The 22,521-nt window shown below is 38.7% G+C and overlaps 1 protein-coding gene and 2 long non-coding RNA genes across 14 annotated transcripts in view; 1 reads left to right on the top strand and 2 right to left on the bottom strand.

Moving 5' to 3' along the window:
• Nucleotides 1–773: 773 nt before the first annotated feature.
• LOC143268296 (uncharacterized) lies at nt 774–2,871 on the bottom strand. The gene is made up of 2 exons (XR_013044048.1): nt 1,828–2,871; nt 774–1,627 (listed from the first exon to the last, which is right to left on the bottom strand). It is a non-coding gene; the product is annotated as an uncharacterized LOC143268296 (long non-coding RNA).
• A 251-nt stretch (nt 2,872–3,122) lies between these two features.
• The window catches only part of LOC121822026 (uncharacterized), a 74,081-nt gene continuing 54,682 nt past the window's right edge, over nt 3,123–22,521 (top strand). For 2 of the 5 annotated variants that reach the window (XR_006062951.2, XR_006062950.2), the window contains exons 1-2: nt 3,123–3,208; nt 20,982–21,065. This is a non-coding gene — a long non-coding RNA (uncharacterized LOC121822026). The remainder of the gene's footprint in view (nt 3,209–20,981; nt 21,066–22,521) is intronic. The other 3 variants (XR_013044045.1, XR_013044046.1, XR_013044047.1) reach the window with 2 other exon arrangements.
• LOC102903543 (uncharacterized) overlaps nt 15,562–22,521 on the bottom strand; it is a 125,460-nt gene continuing 118,500 nt past the window's right edge. For 6 of the 8 annotated variants that reach the window (XM_076549919.1, XM_076549916.1, XM_076549917.1 and 3 more), the window contains 3 exons: nt 18,637–18,763; nt 18,352–18,412; nt 15,562–17,208 (listed from right to left, as the gene is read on the bottom strand). In XM_076549919.1, the coding sequence (XP_076406034.1) occupies nt 15,912–17,208; nt 18,352–18,412; nt 18,637–18,670 (1,392 nt within the window). In that variant the 5' untranslated portion in view covers nt 18,671–18,763 and the 3' untranslated portion in view covers nt 15,562–15,911. Of the gene's footprint in view, nt 17,209–18,351; nt 18,413–18,636; nt 18,764–19,697; nt 19,756–19,912; nt 22,036–22,521 lie in introns of those variants that run through there. The other 2 variants (XM_076549918.1, XM_076549915.1) reach the window with 2 other exon arrangements.

The raw sequence follows: 22,521 nt of genomic DNA, 5'->3' as shown, positions 1-22,521 counted from the left end.
GACTCATGCATTGCTACAGGGATGTGAAATATGGATTATGCCAAACTCTCTCTGCCTTTAAGACAGATTCCTTGCACAAATTCAGTTCTTCTCCAGAATTGAGCTTTGTTTTTAGAGATCCATGTGATATATTGACTGTTGATCCAAAAATTCCCTCTGTTTCTGATCCTTTTTTATTGATAATAGACAGAATATCTTATGTGGGAGTAAGACAAGCATCTATCTTTACAATTTTATATGTTTGAAGCACACCAGTATGCCTCTTACTGTGAAACAGAGCAATGGTAAATTAAGGAAACTCAGATTTTTTTCTTTTTTTCCCACCTCTAATATATTTTCTTCCCTAAACTACTTTTCCCAGTTTGAACACTAGAGTTTTATTTGGATCAGACACTCTTCAGCAGTGAGCTGATGATTTAAAATCATACTCCTGTGTCTTTTAGTTAATGATCTTCTCTTACTAATTCCTTCTCTACAATGAATATCTTCCCAAGCATTCTCAGTTGCTATTGGAATACCACCCTTTCAGTGACCCAAATGCTATTCATATCTCCTGTCTGTCCTGAAATCTTTTATTAGTTTTTAAATCTGTGTTCTCTAGGAAGGTTTTTCTAATTTACCTTTTTGAAAGTAACTTTCATATCCTTCTGCTCTGACCTCTTATTTTCAACTTTCCACATAGAAAGATGCTGTCAGAGTCAAGAACCAACACATGGGAATTGCACTCCCTCTTCCATTTTTGCACTATATAAAAATGACTACCATACACAAGCTAAGAATAATTTTCTTTATTTCATTTGAAGAGTGGGTTGATGATAATTTTGGTCACCAGAAAATTTGCTATAAAATATCAAGTTATTGGCGGTAATTATCATATCTATGACTTGTTTTTTTCTCTCCGAACATACATTTCATTACTTTTTGCCCTACTTATTGCTCTTTTTACTGTAGATCCATATGAATCATAAGTACTAACCATACCACTAACTCAATGTTTTGTCAAAGAAGCCATTACTTTTTAACAGTGCCTAAGTTTCTCAAGTCACAGCCAGAATACAGACAGATTTCTTTGCCAAAATATTACACAGATGACCTGTCTAAATTACTGTTTTACTTCTGTGAAGGGAAATCTGCCAAATCAACTACTATAATAGAAGACTTTTAATTGGGGGCCCCTTACACTTCTCAGAGGATTAGTCCATTATCTTCATGGCAGGAAGGATGGCAGTAAGAAAGTGTGGAGCTGAGAGTTTACACACTTGGCAGGCAGAAAGAGACAGCCCATTTCTAATGGCACATCTCCAACTACACCATATCCCCTAATGTTCCCAATCAGTTCCACTAATTGGGGAATAAGCATTCAGATATATAACCTTATAGGGACCATTCTCATTCAAACTACCACATGACCTCTAGCCTAGTTTTTTTTTTTTTATGCTGTTTGTTTCCCACTGAATCCTCATGACCTTGACCTCCACTATCTAAATTAGCACTGTCATCTTCCAGTTTTTCCTGGAATGGCCCTTTAAGAACTGTATAGAGCTTGCAATGGCTTTTGATATCCATTGTCCTGCTATCTTTTGCATTCTTCCAAAATACAACATTTGCAGATTCTCATAGCAACAACCTCGTTTTTTTTTTTTTTTTTTTTTTTTTTTTTTTTTTTTTTTTTTTGGTTTTTCGAGACAGGGTTTCTCTGTGTAGCTTTGCGCCTTTCCTGGGACTCACTTGGTAGCCCAGGCTGGCCTCGAACTCACAGAGATCCGCCTGCCTCTGCCTCCCGAGTGCTGGGATTAAAGGCGTGCGCCACCACCGCCCGGCAACAACCTCGTTTTAAGGCTACCAACTTTTGTTCTGAATTTCTTTTCTGTTTCTATGATTAAATCCTTTTACCAAAAGCAAATGAGGTTATGAACAGGCTTATTGGTCTGAAACTGCCAGGACACATTCAATCATTTGAGAGAACTCAAGGAAAAAAATTCAGGCTAGCAAATGAAGGTTAAAAACCACGGTAGAACACTGTTTGCTGGCTCCTTCTTTTACCTGGTCAATGTCTCTTGCTCAGCTCGCTCTCTTATCCAGTCTGACCTCTATACTGAGCACAAAATTACAACAATCAAGAAAGGGTGACATATTTGTGAACAAATAAACTGATGGAAAGAAAAAGTCAAGAAAAAAAAAGCACAAAAGAATAGTGAAGCCGGGCAGTGGTGGTGCACGCCTTTAATCCCAGCACTCGGGAGGCAGAGGCAGGCGGATCTCTGTGAGTTCGAGGCCAGCCTGGGCTACCAAGTGAGTTCCAGAAAAGGTGCAAAGCTATACAGAGAAAGCTTGTCTCAAACAAAACAAAACAAACAAACAAACAAAAAAGAATAGTGAAGTTTTAAACAAAGCCCCCAAGGAAACTCAGCCCGGAAAAATGTGATATTAGCAGATGTTATCCAACTGCATATAGTTCTATATGTATAGAGATTAAGTACACAAAGACTTCGCAACTCCCCCCAAACTGACTTAAGGTGAACCCTAATCTTTTAGGTTATTGACTCTCCAGATGCTGATCTTACAGCCAACAGAGAGGCCCCACTCTCTAGAGCTATCTCTGGATATGGAGTATATCAGAGAAGATGTCTCTCTTTGGTGTCAACAAATGCAGACACAGTGATATAAGAAATATCCAATATATCTTTTCTATCAAATAGTATCAAACTTGAGGTTAAGATATGGAATTCAAATATCAATACTTCCTCCACCCGGTAAAATATTATTTATTCCCAGTCCCGAGTCTGAGTTCTAGGAATTTGATGGCCTGGAGCAGTTCCTCCCTTCCCCTTCATTTCCTATGCACCAATCCCTTTCACAGAAAAGACACAGTCACCACTTGCCTCAGGATAAAATTAAGTGCAGTTCCTGATTAGGTAAATTCCCTTTTCAAGAGAACACCCTCTAGGGCAAAAGAAGAGTTTGCTTTGCCCAGACACTTATTTGTAGCAATTAACAGGTTAGTCTAAGAATTTTGCTCACCCGAGGAACTACCTCAGATGGCCTCACAGGATAAATGCTCTCCACCAGCTTCTGTTGTGGCCCTGTGCCTCTGGAACTCTGCAGGTGATCAAAAGAACCCCAGGGATGGAAGCCTCTGGACATCATAATGACAGTGGTACAAGGAAATTACCGGGGCAACAAGGACCAATCTGTACACAGACCAATGGTAAGACATGCTTTGGGGAAGAGGAAAGTGTTCCTTTGGTAGTCAGGTCATAGGGATGGGGGTGGGGGTTTGAGACCTGTTATTTGGCATGAAACTTGGGTGCAAGAAATCTCCACAAATGGACACTAGGTGCAATGTAAACCAAGGTGGGAAAACAACCTAATTAGAATGAGCTCTAAAGAAAAAGAGAAACAAAGACACTGAAGAAAGAAAATATTTCTCTTAAGCATAGGTGAGCCAAGTCCTCTGCCTGAGCTACAGGCTTCCATAATATAACCTGCCCTGCCCTGACTAAAGAGAGTGAACAATGGGAGGCCTCAAACTCAGGTTTGTGTCTCTATCTTTCTTCCGCATGCATGGCACTTTCCATTGTATCCCTCCCCACCCAACTCACTGAGAGAATCTGGGCAACCTTGGATCAGGTCTGGTGGAAGGATCAAAGTCAGTCTCTTGGTGTGGCTATGTCTGACTGTCTTAGAAAATATCATGAGGCAATGTTTTTCTTCTGAGAAAAAGTGCCAAAAAAGCTGCCAAGGTTTTAATTAGGATGAACTCTTTCAAAGGGTTTCCAAAAGTTTTAAATTCCAGCTCATATGGAGGGACACAGATTCATCTCATCTCAGGCCACAACATGCTCAACTGGGATGAACTGGGCCAAGCAACATCTTGTATTTGGGGACTGAGAAGTTAAAACCCCTGGATGACAATGTTTAGCTTCCACAGTTACAATTCCTATGTAAAGACATATGGATTCAACTGTCTCTGATGGAGACCATGGATTCCTTCCTGTATTCCTTTGCTATTTAAGGTCTATCTGTCTAGGCCATAGGCATCATCTCCTCCTATAGCCACACTGTACTAACTGGAGTGACTTTTCAAAGAAAATAGTGTAACAGTGCACACTTAATCTGTAAGATGTGTGTGACCTACAGGGCCTTGTACCCAACTGGGGGATGGGCTCACCCTCACACAGGGTTGAACTAACTGTGAGCAGAAAGGAACAATGTGGTTTGTTCCTATCTTGGCTGTTGACCTTATCCCATGAAAGCAGCCTTCGCCCTCTTCTTTGCTAATGGATTCATAAATGTAAATCCCATGTGACTTCTTTGTTACTATGGCATAAAACAAAACACTCAGCCCTCAGGGGATTACCTCATTTATACGAAAGAGGTGACACCAGACTTCCACAGTGTTAGTTGTGATGTGTTATTGACACTTACTGCACATGTTTATTGATTTCCAGAGGAGATTTAAGAATTTTCTTAACACTAGCAAGGCATTAAAGGAATCTGGCACTTTTAAATGGTCAGGCTTGGAAGACTCCTGTAAATTTGCATCAGCCTAGAGCCTGTCTTGAGAAAGCACAAGAACCAAAAGAACAGAACACCAGGTGCTAGGAAAGTCATTGCCAGCAGGTAGCTATGACAGCTGCAGGCTGGTGAGATAAGCTATGCTGGGTCTTAATGCTCCCACCTGAAATCTCCAAGACTTCTGCTCTAAGGACTCCCTTGCTCCACATTTGTTGTCCACATGTGCACCATCATGCATGAGAACATCATGCACTGAACAATGCTTTTGTTTTCACTTTCTAGCCTCCCTCCTCCTGTCAATAGAAAATTGGCATCTAAGACAAAGATCAGAACTCAGTCTCTCGCCTCCACACATATGGGTACAAACAATACGCCTCCACACATGTAGACATGCATAAAACACGATGTACTATTATGCCCAGATTGTGACCCCCCAAAGAGACCACTGAAGCCCTTGGATGTCCAGAATGCAACAGCAAGTTTATTCTGTAGATACAAGTCTAGACAGAGAACTCATTCCTACACCCAATACAGTGAGGCAGGGAGGAGTTCCTCTTTCTTTGTGTGGCTAGCTATTTAAAGGCAAAAACCACAAACCCTTCAGGGGGGTTAGGGGGGTTTGCACGGGTACAACTTGGATTGGTTTATTTTTATCTCTGTTCTCTTTTAATTGGGTGAGAGTATGTAACCTTTGAATTTACTGGTTGGTGGTTACAATTATCACTTTGGGGGCAGTCCAGCACAAGTCCCAGGCTTTGTCCTTGAGCTGCCATGGGGGCTGGCTGGCCTAGCACATACTGACTGTGGGGGCTAGCTCAGTGGTCTAGGCTCTGTCCTTGACTTATGCACATAACTCTAAGTTGGTGAGGGGCCCTAGACAGTAAACATCTGGCTGAACTTTTAGCAGTCAGAGTACGTGCAGAAAGTGAGCAAGGACTATGTCTTTGTTCACAGCCCTCCCAGAGACTGCTTGCTCAGTCTCAGGAAATTGAAAATGAGGCCTGATCTCTGAGACAAGACTGAGCAACCTGTTATGGCATCTGCTTGGTCCTTTCAGTACATTACAGACAAATGAATGAAAAGGAGGAAGAGGATGTCAATGAGGACTTAGGTGGTCAGGAGATTTTGTGCTTCCTTTCCCAGTAACCAACTTCTACCCACCAGAGGGCCTTTTACTTTCTCAATAAATTAACAATACTTCTATTACTAACCATTTGTCTCTATCCCAATTCATTTTTTTTTTTTTTTTGGTCAATAGCTAGCTAGCTGGAGAACAGCTAGCCAGCAAGGATGCATGAAATGTTTACTGTTCAAGAAACATTTCTAAAATATCATTGGTAACAATTTTGTTATTCATGTACTACTCACAAATACCATTTCCAAAAAAAAAAAAAAAAAAAAAAAAAAAAAAAAAAAAAAAAAACCTCAGGGATTTTTACACTCATGTATTTGTCATGACTAAATTGAACCTTTATCAGAATATAAAATTAAAATGTAGCCTATGAAAACATCTGCACCATTCTAAATGGTAACTACAAGATGGTGTTGCCAATGGAAAAGTAAATCTGCAGTCAGAAACAGTGGCTCATGCCTGTAACTGCAGCCACGTGGGAAGCTGAGCCTAGTACAGCACCTGTAGCACAGGTGTGAGTTCTAGACTGTGTACTGCAAAGAAGCTGGCATCTTTGTAAGGTGATTCTCCTGCCCAATGCCAGAGTCCGTGAAAAAATATATCCTATAGGAAACTAAAGGGCTAAATTATGAAACAGATGGACTTCGGATTCTCAGGAAATATAACCCACCAATTTGTCACATTTTCCCATTATTACACACCTAGGATAGAATTTTATAAATACCTATTTTATCATCTATGTGAAATGAGCTGCTGTGAGTTCTGAGTTCTAACTGGCAAATACCATAATCTCCCACTGTTATTTGCTCACTTACCAGCTGAAGGAAGGCTTAATTTTGTCAATGACAATTGTCCTCTGGCTGGGCATGGTGGCCCATGTTGATTAAAATTCTGGTAGTTAAAAGAGGCTGAGATGGGAGAATCCCAGCAACTTACACACCAGTCTGGGCTCTAGCCACAGATTGCAAACCAGGTAGCCTCTACTCCTCCATTGTAGTTGCGCTGCCTGCTGGTTCTATTTTACCCTGACAGCTTACTGAATTTGAGGAGTGCACTGGACAGGGTGATATCAAGGGGAAAGGAAGAGAGCAGAAAGAAACTGAAAGGGATAGGGGGAAAACTTGTGTGGCCCCAGCATGCAGGGAGCAGGGAGCAGATGTGTGGCCCATGGAGTCCTGAGGCAGTGATGCCTTTACTCTGCCTGCCCTTTAGCCACACAAAGAAAACCTAGTGCCAAGTCTCAGTCTCTGTCCCAGGTAAGCAGGGTCTGCTCATTACCATGTGAGCTTGGGCTCCTCAGTTCACTTAGACCTGCAACATCCTCCCCTGGCTCTGTGATTCAGCCTCTAGGATGTGGGTGCAGATGAGGCAGAGGAACAACCATCCTAGCCAATGGGCTGCTCTAGGTACTTCTCTCCTTGCCCAGCCACATGCACATATAAAGAGACACCCTTTAGTTGGTAGGAATGCTATGGGTAGGAATACAAAAGGAGTGGGACTCCCACTTCCCAGAGCTCCCCAACTGGCCTCTTACACTGCAGGGAAGAAGGCACTGGTGAGGGGACAGAACCCCAAAGCTAACACTTGTTGGTGCCATATCCCCTGAAGTTCTGGAGTTTCAAGGAAGACTATGGACATTGGCCTGGCACAGTCTTCATTTCCCTTAGTTCTGTGGGTCTCCCACCATACTCCATCAATCACTCTCAACTTGAATGACTTTGAAATCCTGAAACTCCTGCTGGCACTTTCTAAGTACCATGATTATAGTCTTATGCCACTATGTTTGACTTAGGTGGCATCTTTTCAACTTCATTTATAATGAGCAGTTACTCTTAACTATATTAAAAATCCATGTATCTCTGTGAGCCTGGGATTCACCATCTGTAGAATAAAGACAGAAATCTGCCCAGGTCCTTTGATGAATTCTAACAGACTTAATGATAAAGAAAAGCACTATTGTTCATAGTTGGAAGACTTTCAGGTAGGAGGGCTGATGGGACTCTTCTGTTACAGGAGTTAGAACCTGAGCTTGAGTCCTAGCTACCCTTAACCAGCCCAGCTCAGCCACTCAATTCTCAATAAGTGAATTAAAAGAGCTAAATCAGTTATTGTGATGTGCCCAACTACAATACAGGTCCTCTGCAAGCAAGGTGGGTAAATTTCTCTGCTGTTTTGGAATCCAAGTTTCCTCTGCAATGCTGGAGCATCCATCTTCACCCTACAGGCCTAGAATATCTGACAGACTTATCTGTGAAGCAGGATTTTTGAAGGACTGTCCTGCCTTGTTTTGGCAAAGTTCAGCAGTCACTTTCTTTTCTGTCTTGCTCATCTAACTTGGACAGCATGCTGTCAGCATTCAATTCAAGGCAATAGCAGTTCCTTGCCAAGTGGATAACTTTTGCTACAAGGGAAGTAAACTCCATATGGACTTTCTTCAATGCCCATCATCTTCTCTGAAGTAGATCAGTGCTGCCAGCAGCAGACATGTCTCACTGTCATAAAAAAACTGTTACTAAACACCTTAAATGTCATATTCTGTAGATCTCTAAAGTATTTGAAGATCACTTGCCTATCTAAAATATATTTCTGTTTGACCTACCTAACATGACTACAAGTTTGATTATAATAAATGACTAACTACTAACCTGCATTTCTTTATTATCATAATTTGTAATAATAACTTGAGAAATTTATATGTCAGATGAGCTGTATAGGTACAATACCTTGAATAAGAGTAGAAATGTATGTACAGTATGTTATAAACAAAATAATTTTAAATTTGTATCAATATACAAAAATCCATATCAATGTAAAATATTTAAATTAGTAGTTGCTTTTTTGCTTTAAACATAGATTCAAAAATCTACCATTTTATCTTATTTCTATATCTCCCTTTTTCCTTTTAGAAAAAGATCCCTGAATCTCCTTTATTCAGCTTTTTTCCTGACCATTCCCAATAACAACTTGTAACCAACCCTCCTAACCAATAATAAATATCCATAACCCACTGAATGCCCCAAAACCACCCACATCACTTCTTGGGAATTTGGGTATCATGTTCTTAAAATTACTTCTTGCTGTCTGGGGTAAGGGCACCTTTAGGAGACCCTGAAAAAAAAATATGGATAATTGTCAAGTACTGGGAGAGCTAGCTATATCATTTGTTGTCCAGTCTTTGTGTAAAATGAAGAGCTTGTCTCAAGTACTGGCTAGAGTAGACTGTGAGGCTGGATCATTTCAGCCAGTCAACTTGAAATTCTCATGAGCAGTTTGTAGTCCAAAGCAGATCTTTAGATGGTGTTTGTCAGCTTAGTGTCATTACCACAGTCCAGGTGGAATCATTGTAGTGGGGCCCCATCCTCCAAAAGGTTGCTTTTAGGCATGGTCATAGTCCCCTACAGAAAACTTAAACATTTTAAATGTCACATGCAGTAGATTTCAAAGAAGTTAAAGGACTATAATATGTTTTATACATCCAAGCATACAAAAACTTAATTCCTAGTTACCTGATAGAGACTCAAACCCCAAATCATGTACAGGAAGCTAGATGAAGCCCTTTTCTAGAATTAGTTATGACCATAAATATCATGACAAAATGTTTAATATATATTAATCTTATAAATTTTGATATATGTATACCTTAATGTGGTGATATATTGTGTACCCTAATAAACTTTTCTGATGATCAGAGAACAGAGCCAGCCACTAGATTAGACATTGAGGTCAGGCTGTGGAGACACACATCTTTAATCCCATCACTTGGGAGGCAGAGATTTATCTGGATCTCTGTGAGTTCAAAGCCACACTGGAAACAGAGCCAGGCAGTGGTGGCACACACCTTTAATCCCAGTACTAGGGAGAACATGTGCATTTAATCCCAGGAAGTTGTATCTGAGCACAGAAAGATATATAAGGCACAAGGAAACAGGAAATCATTCTCTGTAGGCTTAGGATTTCATAAGAGTTAAGAGCTAGTGGCTGGTTGTTCTGTTTCTCTGATCTTTCAGCTTTCACCCTGATACCTAGCTCTGGGTTTTTTATTGTAAGACCACTTAAGATTCAAACAACACCAAGAAAATTTTATGAGACAAAATATAACCAAAGGATTATGGGATTAATGTCAATAGAATCGTCCCTTAATTTTGGCTTCTCTTCTGTCCCATATCAGGTGGCTCTTGTAACATAAGACTGAGATTTTGGATTTTCCTTTTAACAAGAATGCTTGGGTTTAGAGGAGAGAGCTACACTCCAAATTGAAAGCCAACTTTAATTTCTAATTGAACTGGGAATATAAAAAGTCCATTTGCATTATGCATCTGTAAAGAACAACAGAAACTAACACTTGGGAAGATTTATAAAATTTTATCCTGTTGGAAATGTGATATATCAATAGGTCAATTTGCTCTTTTGCTTGGGACATTTTTTCTGGATGATCTGACCTTTTTCTTCAGATATCTCATTAGTCAGTGGTCTTCTAATTCCTTGGCTGATTACCTCCATTATCCTGGAAAGACAAAAACAAAACCCTGCCCTAACCCTAACTTTGGGGATTCTCCCTTTTGGCAAGCTATAGCTGATCAAATGAAAAGCATTTGTTAGTCTTATATGTTAGTTTAGATTGAATGGTTATGCTGGTTGATGACTATCATCTTTTCTAATCAAGAGGTCATTCTTGTTCAAATCTAATCTTTATCAGTGTTGATGGTTCCTTTGATAGCATTTCTTCTCCTGGAGAAACAAAAGCAAAACCTCTTCCCCAGTGTAATACATATCCTGATTTCCATTCTGAGGTCAACAAATCTTTAAAGTATATATGCTGATTTAATTCTGTAGGTTTTTTCTATTATCCAATATCCTTCTGCAGCTGTTATTCCTTTCTCATTACCATCTAGAAAATTAAGTTAATACAGCATTATGCAATCTATCTCTGTGAGTCTTTATTAACCCTGTTTATTTAGCATATCCTTTACAGTTCAATTAGATCTTTCTATAACTCCTTGCCATAAAGGATTGTGTGGTATACCTATAGTATACTTTATGTTGTAATATGCAAAAAATTTTCATTTCACTAAAGACAAATGATGGAGCATTGTCAGTGTTAATTTGTACAGGTATACCCATGATGGCCATAAGTTCTAACAACTGTGTGATTATAGAATCAGCTTTTCCAGAACTCAAAGCAGGTGTCCATTGAAATCCTGAATATGTATCTATGATGTGGTGAACATATTTTAATTTTCCAAACTCTGCAAAAGGAGACATACCTATTTGCCAAATTTTATTTCTTTGAGTACCCTTTGGGACACTTCCTGCAGATACTGGAGTTTAGTTATACAAGTACCAAGTAGGGCATTTTTTTTTATCATTTCCTTGATTTTTTGCCAAGTGATGGAAAAATCCTTTTTCAGGCCTTTGCTATTGACATGGTGCACTCAATGAAATTCTGAGGCCTCCAGCACATTTCCTACTAACAAGTGATCAATGTCATCATTGCCTTGTGCTAGAGGCCTGGCAGACCTGTGTGGGATCTGATATGTGTCATATATATGGGATGATTCCTATTCCTTACTAGTTCCTGTAATCATACAAATAATGAAGTTAATTCGGATTCATCAGTAAGAAGTTCATCAGTTTTGATGTATAAAACAACTCTTTCTGCATATTGAGAGTTAGCAACTATATTGAGGTTCTATAAAATCCATTAATACCATCAGAATAGCATATAATTTTTACTTTTGGACAAAATCATAAGGGCTTTGAGCCACTTTAACCTCCTGATTTATAACCTGCTTTTCCTGATTTGTTTGCATCAGTATAGAATGTAGGGGCTCCAAAAATTGGTGTTCCCTGCACAGTGTGAGGGAGGATCTAGTTAGGTCTACTGATAAAGAGGAAATTTCAACATTAACAAAAGGTACTACAATTTCTGCTGGGTCCATTCCTTGTCAATTGACCAAGTTTTAATTTTCCTTTTTGAATCAACTCAAAAACCTTTTCCAAATATGTCTTTAACTTTTTACTTTGTGTGATTAAAAAAAAATATTCACTCTAAGATACTATCTTCTCGATGCATTAAAATACCTGTAGGGAAATGCATAGAGGGTAAAATAACCAGGATGCAATAAAGTTCCAGATCCATAAGATCCACATGTGCATCCTGTAATTTCTTTTCCACCAAAACCAATTCTCTCTCAGCTTCAGCTGATAATTTTCTTGGACTATTTAAGTCTTTGTCATCTTATAAGGTTTCAAACAAATTACTCAGTTCTTGAGTTGTTACTCCAATAGTTAGCTGTAAATAGGTAATGTCTCCCAGCAATTTTTGAAAGTCATTAAGAGTTCTCAATTGATCTCTCCAATTTGTACCTTTTTGGGTTGAATTTTTGTAAACTTATATCCTAAATAATTAGTAGAATCTCTTTGTATTTTTTCAGAAACAATTTTGTAATTCCCAACAAGGCAAAATTTTCTTTAGTTCTTCAAACATTTTCTCTAAAGTATCTACATTTGAATCAGCTAGTAAGATGTTATCCATATAATGCTAAACTATAGATTGAGGATACTGTACATAAATTATTTACAATGACTAATGAACAAAATATTGGCACAGGGTAGGGCTGTTTAAAATCTCTTGTGGGAGAACTTTTCATTGATATCTCTTAACAGACTGAGAATCATTTTAATTAGGCACCAGAATGGCAAATTGTTCTCTGTCCTTTTTCTTGTAAATGTATAGTGAAGAATCAATAACTATAATAGACCATACTTTAGGCAACAGAGAAGGCAAGGGAATTCCAGGCTGTAAAGAGTCAATTGGCTGAATCACCTTATTAACAGCTCTTAGATCTATTATCATTCTCCATTTTCCAGATTTCTTTTCAATAATATGGAGAATTCCAAGGAATGTTCAATTCCCCAACATGTTGAGCATTTAGCTGCTCCTGTACCAGCTGTTCTAAGGCCTTTAATTTCTCTGATGTCAAAGGCCATTGTTCCATCCAAGCAGGTCTATCAATCAACTAAAAGTAGGACTGTTGGTACCTTTGAAAGATCAACGGCTGTTGTGCCGTTTTTGTACAACTTGAATGGGCAATGACTATTATTTATAATACCTTCTAACAGTTTCCCCAGAAACATAGGTTAATTTATGATTTCCTCTCTTTCTGACCCTATACATTTGAGTCACACTTTGTTTTACCCAAGATAATGTTTCAATTCCTAAAAGCTGAACATTTACCTCCTGAAGAGGCCAATTTGGATGCCAAGATTATGTCGCAATTATTGTTACATCTGCCCCTATCTACATGCCTTCAATTACAGTCATTTATTCATATTTTTAGCTTTGATCTTTGATCAATTATAGAAATCTGCCAAAATACTTGCTTTATGGTTTCTCCTGAAATTTTTGTTTTATCTTCTAAAGCTATTCTATCATCCAGAGCATTATGGTCTTTTACAATAGGCATTACATCCTTTAATTGCTCTGGGGAGGAGTTTCCCCCATGGTAACCAGGAATGAGTGAAACAAATTTGACATGGGGGCCTGTGAGAGGCCCCCCAAGGCATTTTCTGACTGCAAAGGGTTATCCTGTCTGTCCCTTATTGATCTGCATTCATTGGTCCAATGTTAGCCTTTGTCACACCTTCTGCATGGTCCAGAAGGGAGGGGCCTTCTCTTTTTTTTTCCCCCAGAGAAAACATTGTTTCTAGGACTGCCCTGTCTACAATCCCTTTTTAGGTGATCTTGTTTGCCACAATTAAAAGATGTGACATTTTGGTTTTTCTTCAAGCTTCTGGAAATCATCTCTCCCATTCAAGCATCATCATGGTTATGAGATATTGACTGTATCTCACATCCATTCCTCTATAGGTACTGATCTTGCCTTTAAAGGCATAATTACCCTTTTGCATTGTGAATTAGCATTTTCAAAAGCCAAAGATTTCAGTTAGTATTTGTCTAGCTTCCTGATTTGGTATCATTCTATTTACAGCTGAAATCAATCTTTGTTTAAAAAAAAAAATCAGTGAAGGTTTCTTTTGGGCCCTATATAACTTTAGTAAATGAATCAGTTCTCTTTCTGACTTCAATTCTGTCCCAAGCATTCAAAGCTGTTTCATGGCATAGAGCTAGGGAGTGGTCATTTATATAGACTGACTTTGTGCATCAACACATTTGCCCTCTCCACAAAGTTGGTCTTGGGAGATTTCAATACCTCTAGCCCTACTTCATGTTTAATAGTCCTAGTCTCATCTTTCCACCAGGTCCTCCACTGGAATTGAGGACAAGGCTCCAATACTGCTGTAACCAAGTCTTTCCAGTCTTGTGGGACATTTCTGTTACTGCTGGATCATGAATTTAATGCCTGCTTTAAAAAAGGAAATTCATACCATGAGACTATTGCTTCCTTAAATCCAGTCAGCTCTTACACAGCGTTGGGGATATATGTTATTTCACAGTTAAGGTTGATTGTTAACCTTGGGCTGTTTCTCTCTAATTTTTTAATGTAATGGTGTGGTTAGATTTCCCTTAAATCCCTTTGACTGGGCCTGAATATCTCTACGGTCTATTTTAATAAGCTTTTCTAAGACCTATATCTTGGCACTCATTATCAACCAACTTCTTTAGGGATAAGTCAAGAATTATCAAACCGAAAATAAAAATAAAATGATAAGTAACATTATGTCAATCTCAGTTGTTGATCATCCCTTCATTTAATTGTTCCCATTTTTTAATGTGGGGAAAGAACTTTTTTTAAACTAATTTCCTCCTTTAAGAACTCCCAATTCTCTCACCAATTCTGCTGATGACAGTGAAGATGATGGTGAAGTGTGAGTCTGACTGCTGCTGCTTAGAACAGTAGAAGCCTGACCACCTGTCAAGGCAGCTACCTAGTGTGGCAGCAGCCTGAGGAGGGGGCTCAGAGAAATCCCACAACCCACCAGGAGAGGGAGCTGGCTCTCTGAAAAACGCACGGGGGATGGTGGGAAAGACTCGTGTACAGTGGAAGCTGCCTGGAGGCAGAGCTAGCCAGTGGTAAGGGGCTAACTTCAGAGGGGTTTGGAGCCCAAGCACCTATAGAGTTTGCTGCAGTGAGGCTACAACAGAAAAACCCCAAACTTGCTCAGAGGGCTTGGGGGAAAAAAAGAAAACCTAGCCCATGAAGCAGTGACTCTGGCAGGAGCAGTGGCTACAAAGCCATCAGCAAGTAGCTTTTTCATGAACTCATGTCCCGAAAGTTAGACACCAGATGAAGTGTGATCCTGATTCATCTTATCAATAAAAACCAGGAGTCAAGTATTGGGGTAATAACCTGAAAGATCAGAGACGCAAAGGAGCAGCCACTAGTGACTTCTTACCTATCCAGATCCTCAGACAGAATGGGGGCTGAGATCCTGTCTGCACCCACCTTAGACTCCTATCTCTACCTCCTGATTGCTGGGATTAAAGGTGTGAGCCTCCCAATTGCTGGGATTAAAGTGTGACATACCACAGACTGGCCTCTATGGTTAACTTGTGGCTAGCTCTACCCTCTGATCTCCAGGCAAGCTTTATTTATCAGAACACACACACACACACACACACACACACACACACACACATACAACAATGTCCTGCTGAAGGAAATATGTAACTGGAGGTTTGCTTTCATAATTTACATCTGCACACTTTTTCCAGTTCCCACTCCCTGGTCCATGCTGTGGGTTGAGGATGTGAGATCTTAGCCTCCTGCTATAGATGACATGTCTAACACCTGTTGCCATGCCACTTTCATGGTGATCCTGTATCCTTCTGGAACCAAGAGTCAAACTCTTTCATAAGTTGAAGCAGACATTATGTTTTATCACAACAGAAAAGGTACAAATACACATTCATACATGAATTAGTTATTTCATGTCACTGAAGAGATGTATGAAATTTAAAGGGTTACTTTATTATTTAAATGTGTAGGGCTTCGTCCATATGAGTTTGCAGGTACAAACAAAATGGAGGCAATATAGTGCTTGAATAGATTGTTGACAATGTCAGATTTTTTTTTTCTCCAGAATACTCTTGTATAATGTAAATGTGTTGGGTAAAGATATTACCAAATCCTTTATAGCCAGATTCCCTTTGGTATGAGTTTTTCTACATCCTCAAAGACTATTGTGATAAGTACAGGCTTTAACAGAATGATTGCATTTAAAAGAATGCTTTAGAGTAAAACTTTACTCTTGTTTAAAGACTACCATGAAGTGCAAAACCCTACCACACTGACCTCATTCATAGGGTTTCTCTGCAGTTTGATTTTTTTCTCATGATTTCAAAGACTGCAGTTATGTCCAAAGGCTTTAGCAGATTGATTACATTCACATGGTTCCCTCCAGTATAAGTTTTTTTGTGTATTTGGAGTCTACTGTTACATGTAAAGACTTTCTGACACTGATTACAATCATAGGGTTTCTCTCCTGTATGTGTTTTTTTATGCCTTAGAAGATGACTGTGATGTGCAAAGGCTTTACTACATTGATTACATTCGTAGGGTTTCTCTCCAGTATGTGTTCTTTTATGCATTAGAACTTGACTATAACGCGCAAAGGCTTTACCACACTGATTGCACTCATAGGGTTTCTCTCCGGTATGTGTTCTTTTATGCATTAAGAGATGACTGTAACGTGCAAAGGCTTTACCACACTGATTACATTCATAGGGTTTCTCTCCAGTATGTGATCTTCTATGTACTCGGAGACTACTGTCACATGCAAAGGCTTTACCACACTGATTACATTCATAAGGTTTCTCTCCAGTATGTGTTCTTTTATGCGTTAGAAGATGACCATGACATGCAAAGGCTTTTCCACATTGATTACATTCATAGGGTTTCTCTCCAGTATGAGTTCTTTTATGAATTTGGAGATGGCACTTTTGTGAAAAAGCTTTCCCACATTGACTACATTCATAGGGTTTCTCCCCAGTATGTGTGCTTTTATGTTTTTGGAGACTACTACTAAATGCAAAGGTTTTACCACATTGACTACATTCATAGGGTTTCTCTCCAGTATGTATTCTTTTATGGGTTAGAAGATTACTCTGTCGTGAAAAGGCTTTACCACATTGATTACATTCATAGGGTTTCTCTCCAGTATGTATTCTTTTATGTATTTGGAGATATCTGTGTTGTGAAAAGACTTTACCACATTGATTACATTCATGGGGTTTTTCTCCAGTATGTGTTCTTTTATGGGTTAGAAGATTACTCTGTCGTGAAAAGGCTTTACCACATTGGTTACATTCATAGGGCTTCTCTCCAGTATGTATTCTTTTATGTGTTAGAAGATGATTGTGACGTCCAAAAGCTTTACCACATTGATTACATTCATAGGGTTTCTCTCCAGTATGTGTTCTTTTATGTGTTTGGAGACTACTGTCCGGTAAAAAGACTTTACCATATTGATTACATGCATAGAGTTTCTCTCCGGTATGGATTCTTTCATGTCTTTGAAGATGATTATGATATTCATAGACTTTAACACTTTGAATGTATTCAGAAGGTTTCTCTCCAGTATGACTTCTTTCATGCCTGCAATGATAATTGGCACATGTAAAAGCTATACCACATTCATTACTCTTTTGAATATATCTGTATGAATTAATTTTACAATTTGGTTTAATTGTAAAGAAGAATCACATCTGAAGGTTTTATCACTTTGTTTACACTCATATTGTTTCCCTTCATTAAGGGTTGTTTTGCATCTTTGAATATGCATGTGATGGTAAGATCCTTTATTACATGGTTTACATTTATAGCACCTTTTTTCTATATGAGATTTTTCACACATTTGAAGAGAACTGGAAAAACTCAGACCTTTACCACACATATTGCATTCACAAATCTTCCTATAATGTGAGTCACACTACATTTGCAAACTGAACCAGGACAAGCAAGTATTTACACATTCCTAATACTCATAGGGCTTTTCTGCAGTGTGAGTTTGTTGATATATTTCCAATGAAGCTTGAAAAGCAATTACTTGAATCACATTCAACAAGTCTTTTCAAAGTGGGGACTGCTACATATTTTCTAATTGTTCTGAGAGGGAGAGGGGTATATGGCTTCTTTTGATATCCCTATGTTCTTATGGCTTGTATCCAGAGTGACATATGATATACTTATTAAAGGGAGAATAACAAATAAAAGTTTTCCACATTGCATTCACACAGTTTGACTTTCTGTTCCTCATAGACATACGGTATAGGAATTAAGGTTTCTCCACAACAATCCCCCATTGGCTCTTAACTCTAACTACCCCTCCTCTCACTAAACTTAAACTACAAAAAATATATGAGTAACACAAGCTTCACTGTGGACTATTTGCTTATTAGAAGGTTTTGGACATATACTTATCACCTATTCAATGTGCAAACCTTTTGTAATATGAGTGGTATGAAACTAAAAGGATTGGCAATTCTACAGTATTGTTCTCATGAGATTATAATTCAAATGGTAATATCTGTTAAGGCATTGTTTCCTTGTCTTCTTAAAGTAAATCCTTGCAAACACAATTCACCTACTTCATATTGAGGTATATGATTTTGTGAAAAATTAATAATCATCAATGCACTTTAAGCTGTGTATATTTACAGGGTTGCTTTCTTTAAAACTTCCAGATACATTAAAATATCTTCAGAGGCATATTTGTATTAGCTTGCACATGAAAATTACCTTCCATGTCTTCTAGAACTTTTACAATGTTCTTCAATATTATGATCTTCCCATTTGTACCCTAAAATATAGTACCAAAAAATGTGTATTATTGGAAATTGTGCAAAATTTAACTTTTAATTTAATTTAATTTGTGCAAAAATTATCTTCAATGAACCTTAGCAGCATGCCTCATTTATTCACATCATCCTTCCTCAGTTTCAATTGTAATTACAGAAAAGCATCAATAACCAAGAAACAGTCACCTATTTATTATAAAATGTGAAGGAAAATTCACTGTCTTACCTACAGCAGTGAGGTTCCAATAGGTCTCCAGCATCACATCTTTGTAGAGGCTCTTCTGGGAAAGATCCAGCAAAGCCCACTCTTCCCGACTGAAGTCAACATGCACATCATCATAGGTCACTGCATTCTATAATATCCCATACATGTATACAAAAGAAAGTGATACTGACAACATTGTAAATGTATACTTATTTGAAAATATAGTCATATAATTCTCATGCTTCCCACACTATTCCATGACACAGAAGTTCTAATGTAATACCAAGTCACTTTAGAAGGAAACTGAATAGGAGGGTCACCCCTGTTATTTCTGCACCTGAGAAATGCCTATTAACAGACATGGAGAGACAAGCAAACAGATCAACAGTACTGAGTACACATCAAAGAAATTCTATGAACAATTACTAACTACAACAACAAAAAAGATGGGCAAGTTAGGTGTACTTGCTAATGCCTCTAATCCTAGAACTCAGAAAGCAGAGGTATGTCTGCCTCTGAGTTGAATGCTAGCCTCATTTATGCAATCAGTTCCACACAACCAGAAGTACATATTAAGAATCTGTCTCCCCTGCAAAAATCAAACAAACAAAAAAGATAAAGAACTCAGAGGATTTTTTTTTTTTACTGAAATTCCTACCAAGAGTTATGCAGAGTCACTTCAGTTCTATAATTCATCTTCCAGAAACCTGAAGTGCCTACCTAAACTGTAACATTAATAAGATTTTCCTAAAAGGTACTGCATGTTTGAATAGGTAAAAATGGACAGATGAAAACATGAGCAAAGTAAATACTGATCATAAATAATCAACATATGGCAGGAGAAATGACTCAGCAGTAAAGAGCTCTTGTTGGTCTTGTATATAGGTGGCCTCAATTGCCAGTACTTACATGGGGGATCACAACTATCCATTATTCCAAGCTCAGGGGTTCTGAGACCATCATTTGACTACTGTGAGATCAGGCACCCATGGGGTACAAATCCATGCATACAGACAAAAGACGCATTTTCATTTAAGAAAAATTCAAAACAAACACAATAGGCAAGAAGAAATGTCACACACCTGCAATCCAATCACTCAGAATGCTCAGTCAGTATTAGCACCATGAATACATGCCATCCTGGGAAAGAGAATGATATTCTCTGCGAAACTTCAAAACTCACAATGCTGGTAAAGCTCAACACATCAGCACATACTCCACATATACAAGAACCTACATTTTAGGTCCATCACCCAATAATATAAGAACAAAACAAAACCCTAGAATGTTGGCTCACCTTTAATCCCAGCACTTGGGAGCTAAAGTCAGGTGAAGTCTGAGTTTGAGGCCAACCTGGTCTACAGAGCTACTTTCAGGATAGCCAAGGCTACATAGACAAACGATGTCTAAAAAAAAAAAAAAAAAAAACCAGCAGGCTAGCAACATTATGTATTTGCTTCTACCATATCTTATGTGATTTAGGGATAGAGTCTATAATGGTGGTGAAGTTATGACAACACAAGAAGGAAGCTAGCTGATCAGTTTCAACCACAACACAGTAAACACAAAGAACAGGAAATGGGTTGAGGCTATAGACACCCATCTCCCATCCCCAGTGAGGAATTTCATCCAGAAAGGTTATTCCTACTAAAGGTTCTATAATAACCCAAAGAGACCCACCAAAGAGAGACACATGATCAAATACATCATCTATTTGGGAGGTTTTTCATTCAATCAAATAGATCTTGACCCAAGTCACTATAGGCTCATGGTCATCCATGAAAGAAATGTGTTTAGTCACTTTAGTGATCCTCAAAGTCTACAACAGCCCCTATGCTGTCCAAATATCCAAAGTCTCTTATGACACTCAAGATAAGCTCTCGACTGTGACAGCTTGTAAAATCAGAAAACAAGTCTTATCTTTCCAATATACAATGGCACAAAATACCCATTCCCATTTCAAAAGAGAAGAATGGGTACATAATGAGAGATGATTGGGCTAAGGCAAGACTGAAATCCAGCAGGACAACCATCAAATCCTATAGCCCTGTCTCAGACACATGGGGATTCAGTTACAGAAGGCTTAGATAGCCCTATCCCTGCAATTTCTCACACATCTCTCTCTTTGGTTATTTCCACTCCATATACGCAGCTCTCCATGGCAGATGTTTCATAGCTTGGCTAGCTCAACATTTTTTGGTCTCAAAATATAGCCCAGGCTCATCTTAAGAGCATCATGCAATGAACTCTCACAATCTCCTCACTGGGACTCTGACTTTGCCAAACACAGATGTCTACAACAGTGCTGAACTGAAACCACAGACTAAGATCCATGACCTGAAATTTTGCATCTTTTTTGTTTCCAGAATCAGTACAACATTGATGATTCCTCCAAATTTGGCTTCTAAGTTGTGATGGACCCTGTAATGCCTGGACCAGAGTTGAAGCAGGTTTTGTATGAAGTTGCTTCCTGGGACTAGGAAACACATTGCCTAATCCTGCCATTAATTGAGGGCATAGAAGGATGGATTCTTACCTTAAGCCACCTTGCTAGACTTCCAACATAGAGCAGGGTCATCTCTTTAATAGTGATAATCTCCCTGAAATTTCCTGCCTCCTCCCCGCCCCGTAGTCCTGAATGAGTCATCAGTAATAGCCATCTAAGAGATTCAATATTCCATATAAGAAATCAGCCCATTATTTTTGTTTGTTTGTTTGTTTTCAAGACAGGGTTTTTCTGTGTAATGGCTCTGGCTGTCCTGGAACTTGCTTTGTAGATCAGACTGGCCTCAAACTCACAAAGATCCCCCTGCTTTTGCCTCCTGAATGCTGGGATTAAAGTTGTATGCCACCCAGTTCAGTCCATTATTTTTTAATTCTGCCTTCCTCAATTTCTCAGGCCATGGACATAAGAAAGGTTTGGGGCCAAAATATCACACAAATGACCTCTAGCTTAATTTACCATAGAGTCTGTTTCCCACTGAAATTCTATGACCTGGACCTCTACTGTCTGTCATTACTCTCAACACTCATCTTCCAGGTCCTACAAGAGCAGCTAATTGAGCTCTGCATATAGTATTCTATGGCTTTCCCCATCCAATGTTCTGATATCTTCCACATTCCTCTAAAAGATAACATTCTCAGGTTCTGCCCAGCAACAGAATCACTTTTTGTGCACTATTTTTGTTCCAACTTGCTTCTCTGGTGCTATGATTAAATTCTCTAACCAAAAGCATATCAGGTAGTGATTGGGTTTATTTGGCTGATTCTGTCAGATCACAATCCATCATTGTGGGAGCTTAGGACAGAAACTCAAGTTAGCAACTGAAGGCAAAAAGAATGGGAAAACTTTGTTTCCTGGATTTCTCTCTTACTTGGCCATTGTATCAAGCTGTGGTAGCTCTCTTTATTTTTTTAAGGTTTATTTATTTATTATAAATACAGAGTTCTGCCTACATGCATACTTGCAGGCCAGAAGAGGGCACCAGATCTCATTACAGATGGTTGTGAGCCACCATGTGGGTGCTGGGAATTGAACTCGGGACCTCTGGAAGAACAGCCAGTGCTCTTAACTGCTGAGCCATCTCTCCAGCCCTGTGGTAGTTCTCTTATCCAGCCAAGGCCTACTTTCTTAGGGATATTGCTCAGTGGAAGGGACTTCACATATCCATCATCAATCAACACAACCTCTCAAAGACATAGCAATCAGCCATTTTGATGGGGGTACATCCTCAATTGATAGTCTATCAGATGACTACAGGGTATGACATGTTGACAGATGGAGCTAACTAGGACACAGAGACAATAATATATAAGAAAGTTTTAAAAACCTAAAACTAATGTACTAGCCACATCAATAATTTAAATAGCAAAAAATACAAATATTGATGATGGTAACAACTGGAA

The sequence above is a fragment of the Peromyscus maniculatus genome, chromosome 13 (assembly GCF_049852395.1).
Source record: "Peromyscus maniculatus bairdii isolate BWxNUB_F1_BW_parent chromosome 13, HU_Pman_BW_mat_3.1, whole genome shotgun sequence".
Taxonomy (NCBI): Eukaryota; Metazoa; Chordata; class Mammalia; order Rodentia; family Cricetidae; genus Peromyscus; species Peromyscus maniculatus.
This window is presented reverse-complemented; position numbering and strand designations above follow the sequence as displayed.